At 41.5% G+C, this 8,070-nt stretch overlaps 1 protein-coding gene across 2 annotated transcripts; it reads left to right on the top strand.

Annotated features, from left to right (window-relative positions):
* The first annotated feature begins 1,979 nt into the window (after positions 1–1,979).
* On the top strand, positions 1,980–8,011 carry tprg1l (tumor protein p63 regulated 1-like). Of its 2 annotated transcripts, XM_076989026.1 has the most exons (7): positions 1,980–1,997; positions 2,115–2,389; positions 4,395–4,486; positions 4,862–4,912; positions 4,995–5,120; positions 5,390–5,543; positions 5,958–8,011. In XM_076989026.1, exons 2-7 carry the CDS (start codon positions 2,162–2,164, stop codon positions 6,150–6,152), a joined length of 846 nt encoding a protein of 281 aa, XP_076845141.1. In that variant the 5' UTR covers positions 1,980–1,997; positions 2,115–2,161; the 3' UTR covers positions 6,153–8,011. The 2 variants fall into 2 exon arrangements, with proteins under 2 accessions (XP_076845141.1, XP_076845140.1); XM_076989025.1 differs by lacking the exon at positions 1,980–1,997 and having other exon boundaries at positions 2,007–2,389.
* Positions 8,012–8,070: the final 59 nt, after the last annotated feature.

The following is an 8,070-nucleotide window of genomic DNA, read 5'->3' on the forward strand; positions in this document are numbered from 1 at the left end:
GTCTGAATACGCGCGTGACCGTATAGCACGTGACCGGGACTTCGACGTCCTGGCGCAACTCCACTGAACTGTGAATCCAGCGCGTGAATCGTACAAATAAAGAAAACGACTAAACACAAAACTCCTGATGAATGTGTAGTGTAGATTTAACGTGTCGTTAGTGCATCGAACGTCAATCAGACATTTTTTTTCACTCATTTTTTTGTGATCCAGATGGAATAGTAGTATTTGTCTAATATTACCGCTTTTAACATCTTTGTTTTAACTTGCTCTCTTTGCATATGGTCTGTGGCACTCACTCTATACAAACTACAAAATAGCACTTAAACACAGGGTACTCGAGTCAATGAGTGGCAGAGTTCTTGTCTTCTCATACGTGCTCTGTCGCCTTAATACAGGTTTCAATACGATTCTCCAAATAAGGCTGTGTGGTTTTAACAAGCACTTTAACCCGGACGGCAACACAGTACACTGTGTGCAACCATGTTGCACAACAGATGATGGCATTGAAAACAGCATCGATATAAGTTAACATACCACAGGAAAGATTCCTTAGGGTCCTACATGGAGAGATTTCAGCTTAATACTACATGAAAAACGTCCAGCACTATAACAGTCATGTGCCGCTAGATGGCGCCAGTGGCTCACCATGCCACGTTTCGAGCTCGTCCTCACTGTACAATACATGAGAGTTCACAAGCGCTCCATCCCTAAATAGCGTATGGAGGTGTTTAGTAATACTGCATAAGAGGAGGTTCATGTCACATACTACTGTTATAAGTAAGCGCTGTAAGTGGTGGAGGATCCACGTGTTGGGAAGATTAAAAACACACACAACGAATTGTCGTAAACGGATATATGGACATTATTACTTTGCCCACTGTTACAGTACAAAACAAATGTAAAACCATAAGTAATTATGGTTTCTCTAAAACTGTTGATAGTATTTCAAAAAAAGTAATGTTGCATTTGTCTGAAAATTCATTTAATACATGGTTTTGAAAATAGAAATAGATGGTGCTTGTTTTATTTGGGTCTGAGTTGTATATCGCTTCTGTTCTGTTTATTAAAAAACACAAAAACAAACAAAAAAACAAAACAAAAAATCTATTGTGCATGACTTGTGTTTTAGCGGTCATAATGGTGTCCTTTTGTGAAATGTGTATCTTAAATTAAAAAGAAAAAAGGTAATAAAAATGCTGAATTTGTAGATGCACTTACTGTACATGTGGTTAGGTTAGTAGGTTTGACTTTAAGTCCTGTAAACTGCCTTACATGCAATGGGCAGGTGGTTATTGAATTACACAATATGCTTGTGGGAGAGAAATAATGAAAAAAAGAAAAAGGATTGTAGAATAATAATGAAAATTCTGAAATTGCAGTTTTTTTTGATGCTTGTGATTATTGAAGATGTACTTTAGAGAAATTTCATGGAAAATACATGATTCTGATGTTAATTCTGTAGAATAGATATGTATACCAAATGTAATCTTTCCAATGCTATGAAGAATTTATACATGAAATTGATATGCAATAAAAACCTGTGTGCTTTTTATATGAATACTGTCCATTGTTTTTGAGTTCCATGCCATGCATACGACAAGATTAAACTGAGAATTTATGCACTTATAAACACTGCACATACAGATATCTCTTCTGGCATGTGCCAGCTACCCTTGTGACTGAGATTTAGAAAGAAAGACTGCCATTGTATCAAGTGACCCAGATGTTATGTGATGTTCCCCCTCCCCCTCTGTCATTTAGGATGACACAGGATGGCAAAAAGCAACTTTATTGCTGTCAAATGTTGCATTGTTTCATGCGCTGAACTTACTATAAACTATAAAACTAGTACTATGTAACTATAAAACTAGGTCAAACGTAGCTTCAATAAATCTGCATATACGGATACAGTTGAGCTGACATAAATCTGTTGGTGCAGAGGTTGAGGTGTGGGGGCCCTTTAAGGGAAACGGTCTAGTGTTGGAGTGGAGCAGGTGGGTGTATCTCCACCCAGCCAAACAAGCCTTACATGAGTGGCGCTCTCCGCTCATTTCACTTTATATTATTTATCTGATTTTTTTTTATTTTATTATATTTATTTATTGCATTAGCATTGCACCGACTACTGCGGTTGTTCCCAGCGAACGGCGTCGCTACGATGCTTCAGCTGAACGACGCTGTAGATCCAGAGAGTCCGGGTGCCGCAGTTTTGCACGCGGCCCAGGTGGAGGACGGGGTGGAGGTCGCCTTCACGCCGCCCGGGGACCGGGCCGCCCGGGGCTTCGACACGGCCGTGGCCTGCTGCTCGCCCCTACAAAAACTGACGCCTTTCCATGTCCAGAATCCAACGCTTAAAGCGAAAGTCAAGGACTACTTCGTGTTCAGGGTACGTCCGCGCGGAACCCGAACCGCGTCGTGGATTTGGGTCACAGCTCGGCTCGTGCACGCGAAGCTGAGCTGCTGGTTGCCTAGCCAACCGCTATGATCCGCTATGTTTAGCTAATTAGCTACATTTTATTACACAGATACATTTATTAATAGACGAATTACTTAACCGGGTAGTCTAACGTTACGTTTAACTAATATGCACTCTTACTGACAGCTAATAATACCATTAATATACGTGGCTTACAAATGTCGTATGTTATTAGGGTAGCTAACTAGCTAGAGATTAATAATATTAAATAAGCTAAATTGGCTAGCTGGCTAGTTAGCTAGATGGCTAATTATTTACCAGCCACAGTCTGCCTCAACTTTAGAGGTTAAAATGTCAAATTTTGTGTGTTTATAGACTAATATGTGTAATGTTATACACTATTAAACATATTTAAAAGTGTGGGCTTTAATATTAACAGAGAGGAGTTTTCTAAAACAGTGAGAGTGAGTTTCACTGCCCTTCGAAATTCACAGGCCAACCTCTAATTGTAACTGTCAGCTAAACGGCACCAGAAAGGACTCATAAGTATCCAAAATAATATATAACTATATATTTTCTGTGCGAAACTTGCTGATTTTTACCATGTAAATATATAGAAGGAGTGAGAAACCATCAGCAAGCCTTCTCTTGTTTTCTCCTACGTAAAGCTGATTAAATGTCTTTTTAAGTAATACAGGAGGCAGTGGTGCATGACCACACTCGGTCCTTTCGTCCTCGTTATTTTAGTGCTAGTGTTGATGCACTTTTATGTATCTTAGCACATCTACAAAAGTTGCAGGCTGTTTATCTGAATGGTTATTTATTTCACATTTGATGAACATATCTGATATTTTTGTCTCAGCTATAAGGGATCACTGGAGAACCTTCAAAAAGGTTTGATTCGGTCTGTATCATCTTGGAGGATTCTGAAGTGCTTAAGTATATTAGCCATTATTTCAAATATGCTTCAGATTCCTCTGTAGGAGATGTCCAGGAGACATTTAGATAAATCAAGGTGACATGACATGGGTATATAGTGCCCTGTCCATTTATTAATATGTACCTACTAAAATGTAGTATTGGATGCCCAAATATTTAGTGCCAGTAATGGATTTAAATCCATTAGCAGTAGGCCTTGTGGGTACAAATATGACCTTATGATAGAACATGTCACTAAGGAGAAGTCAATACTGAATCACTGGTAATAGTAGCAGCCTTCTTGTTGATCACACAGGTAGGAGGACCAGTCGGTCTGCTGCCCCTGCTGTGTCCTCATGCTTGTTTCTCATATGCCATGAATTGAAAAATATCAGAGTTCTGTTGGTGGATTAAACCCTGGCATTTAAAAAGTAGGTTAGGATCAGAAGTGTATTTAATCTTGTTTTAATATTAAGTATTTCTTCATGTGGATTATGGTTACTCTGAATGTAGGTTCTCTTTCCCTTCTAATTCTACTGCTGCATTTAAAGAGAGTAGATTACACAGACCTGTAGTAGTGGTTGTTGTTGTTTTTGTTAAGATTAAATATAAGTTGGAACCTTTTGAAATAATGTGTCACAACCATCTTCATATAAATATAGTTATATATAGTTCTGAATCTTGGCAAAGGGGAAAAAATTATAATAAATTGTGCTACTCCTTTATTGCAGTTATGAACACATAACTTGAATGAGTGGTAAATGTGAGACCATAACTGCTAGAATCTAGGTCAAACTGTAAAATCTAGGCCAAATTGTAGGCTTCTCTACACAACTGGTGTTTAGTGATCATTGAGGTTCAATGCTGGTTTGTCAAAACTACACCATATTGTTACTGAAATGAAACGCAGGGCAACAAATGACGATCTGAAATGGTGGTTCAGAGTCCCGCACAAGGCCCGTCCTTACCAACAACCAGCTGACCGCCCGGATCAGCTTATGGTCCAGTGTGCATACCAGTTATGCTGATGATGTGATGTGTTGTTTGTGTCCTCCAGCCAGGAACAATAGAGCAGGCTGTGAACGACATCCGCACGGTGGCCCTGCCTTCAGAAGATGGGGAGGTTCTCAGTGTGTGGCTTTTGGCAGAGTGAGTCCAGTTCTCTCCCATTACTTTGTCAAATGACTAAGCAAATGGCCCTGCGACTTAATGGTGCCAAAGCGCTCTGCGGGGACGTAGGCAGTGTGGTTTTGCATTTAGTCTCATTACGGTGCACTTATACATTATTGGCATGTCACGTTACGGGATTCATGTGGTCAAGGAGCTTGTGTATGATGTTGAAAGTGTTGGGGAGGGTCGAAACGGTGCAACTGGGGATACAGTTTAACCTTCACGTTGAACTAGGGTGCTAATATACGATATGCCATATGAATAACGTAATTTATGATATTTCAGAAACGATGGTGATTTTAGTATGGATTTCTCAGTTTAATGAGTTTAGTTTAAGGCTGATTTCCTCTGCAGGATCGATCACTGGAACAACGAGAAGGAGAGACTAGTGCTGATAACGGAGAGGTGAGGCTGCACCGCGGACACGTTTGTGATGGAGGGTGGGAAGCTGAGGTCTTCGTGGTTTGAGGATGTCCTGTGTTCGCAGGTCCTTGCTGGTGTGCAAATATGACTTCATCAACTTGCTGTGTCAGCAGGTCATCAGAATTTCCTTGAACGCCGTGGACACGATTTCGGTTGGGGATTTTGAGTTTCCTCCGAAATCTCTCAACAAGTATGTGCACACGTGAACAGCTAGGTTCACAAATGAGATTTGAACATCATTGTATGCATGCAATGGCTTGAAGTTGTTTTCTTTGTTTTCAGTTTTCTTTGTAGCTGTCTATGCTATTACATTAGGAATTACTAGTAATTAATGTTACACCAAGGATAATGGAATTCCAGGTAATGGAAATTATGGTTGATGTGTGTGTGTGTGTATGTGTGTATGTGTGTGTGTGTGTGTGTGTGTGTGTGTGTGTGTGTGTGCGTGCGTGTGTAAAGGAGAGAAGGTAATGGAATCCGTGTGCACTGGGACAAGCGGGTAAGACCTTCGTTCCTGAATCGCTGGAATCCTTGGTCCACCGACATGCCCTACGCTACCTTCACAGAGCACCCTATGGCCCATGCAGATGAGAAGGTGGCCTCCCTCTGCCAGGTAAGCTGGGAGGTCCACACAGGTACTTTTCTATATCTCAACCATTTCAGCTTTATTGTGGACGTTAGGGGCTCTCTCTCTTCACGAATCACGAGTTGTACATTCAGAATTGTGACATGACTGTGGTTATCTCAACTGCAAGCACAACATGGTTGTCTTGACTGATTCCACTGTACTGTTGCTTCCTGCCCTGCTGACACGTTCTCTACTGCATATTAGAAACTGCACATTATGCCACAATCAGGAAGATGCATTTTGGTCATTTTGAAAAATTTCAATTTAAAATTGTATCATATTATATATAAACTTGTATAAACCCTGCTTAATGTCTCGAGCCTTCAGTGAATGACTGGCCTGCATTGCTGGCCTGCATTGCTAGAGAATAGGGAGTGATCAAAGTGTTTCTTTTGCCAGCTGGAGAACTTCAAAACCCAGCTCATTCAGGCCGTGAAGAGGGCCCACAAGGACTTCCCCATCCCGGGTCGCTCCAATGGGGTGCTGCTCCTGGAGCGACCCCTCCTCATCGAGACCTACCTGGGCGTCATGTCCTTCATCAACAACGAGGCCAAACTGGGCTACTCCATGACCAGGGGCAAAATCGGCTTCTAGCTCCGCCCGATTCGCTGCTGTCCGCCACCGCACTGGGTCGGCACCGGGTGGGCGTGGCCAGTGACCGGCGTCTCCGCGCTCGCGTGTGTTGAGCTACGTGAATCCGTTTTTGTGTTGCTTGCCAGATTTCGGCGGGCCGTGAGACACACCCTCTCCTGCCCGACCGTTTGACCCGCAGACTCCACAGCATGTGCTCGGGAACATTCAATGCCAACACTGATGCCCACCCCTTCCTGGGCACTGCCATCCAACCAGTTCTTGATGTATCCCTCTGGATCTCCGTTTGTTTTTGGTATTGCTTGTTTTATGTGGGATGATGTGGGGTACAAGCTGATATGGTTTGTGCATAGCACTGCTACAATGGAATGGCGGTATTTGGCATTATAAGGTCTAAAGCCTATGGCATTACATTACCCCCCATGTCTAATTCAGACTGTTAGCATGCTTGGTGAGTAGTTCATATAACTAGTAGTACTAATTAGACTGTTAATGATGAGGGACAGGTCGGTTTCTGCCAATGATATGAACCCCTGACAACTAGAAAGTAATCACTGACGTTGAGAAGAATTGTCACGGTGTTACCTCACTCATCGATCTGATGCCATTTTAATGGTTGTTTGTCAGCAGCTTTGTGACTGACTTTGGGTTACTGTAACGTTCATAAAAGCCCTGAAGTTTTTGTTAAAAAGAATCCAATTTTAGTTTAAAAACCAGCATAATAGAAATTTTAAATGTCAGTAACATTTCCCATTACAGCTACTGTTAAAGTAGTTAAAGGAGTTATCTTGCAAATCTTAGCATCTACTGTTAAAATGCATGTTTGCACTAAAGGACACTGAAATATGACCACACAAGTTATTCATGCATTACAAAACCCACTAAGAAGGGCTCTGGCAGGTAAGACCTGATGTAGTGTTTCTGTACTTTATAGAACTATGTCCAGACGGAGGAAGTTCAGCAAGCAAGTGGATTGTTCTGGTGAAATCAGCAAAGGTGTGAATGCTCTTAGAACTATATGCATAATGGTTGTAACAGGTTTCAGTTTCAAGTTGTACCTTGAGACTTGAAAGGCAACAGTTTGTCTATGAAATAGATTCAAACGTAAAGATGCCAGTACATGACTCATCAAAATAACTGGAGGAATTCCCACTGTAAGATGTCTAGCAGCGTTCTCTGATGGTGTGTTCGAGCTTTGTCATTTCACTAGTTTGCTTCAAGAAAAGGAACTTGCTTTGGTTAACGTCAGCTCCGTTTCCCTGCTCAGGTTGGTATGCCTGTTACTTTCAAATGGGTTTAGATTCTTTGAGGATGCACAAAAGGGTTGGGGGTTCAATCCTAATCGAAGGTGTTCGGGAGTGAATACGGGTTCCCAGATATGTTGTCTGCTTGTTTGCACCTTTGTTTACCTTCATTGCGATGCGTAGGGATTTGTTTGTACCAAAGTCATGATGACGGCACTGTCTCCACAGTGTTGGCGATTTTAATGTTGATGAAGGTGGTTTTCTTTATTTTCTAAAAATGTAAAGTTTTGCATGTCAACTATGCATGTGGATTACTGGGTGTGAAAATGTCTGATTATAAGACGTTTGTACCAGCCTTGTCTTCAAATCAGCCATTACAGCTTATAACCACATTTCCTCCACAGAAAATCCTTAAATTACTGCTCGTGATCCATATCTTACTGTCTGAGATGGTTTCCAAGTCCCAGAGTCTACAGCATCTTTCCCAGTCTTGGATTAAAGGGGATTGTGGAGACCAGCCTCAGATCCATAGACATTAGTTGCCATCATTACAGCTCTGTCCTTTTGGTTTGTATTGTAATCACGATCATGCTAACTGATTAAACACCACATCTTTTACTTCGACTCCTTTCCTCAGCTACTCAAGGGCGAAGGGCAGTTGGTAATATTCTGTTGCA

The sequence above is a fragment of the Brachyhypopomus gauderio genome, unplaced genomic scaffold (assembly GCF_052324685.1).
Source record: "Brachyhypopomus gauderio isolate BG-103 unplaced genomic scaffold, BGAUD_0.2 sc65, whole genome shotgun sequence".
Taxonomy (NCBI): domain Eukaryota; kingdom Metazoa; phylum Chordata; class Actinopteri; order Gymnotiformes; family Hypopomidae; genus Brachyhypopomus; species Brachyhypopomus gauderio.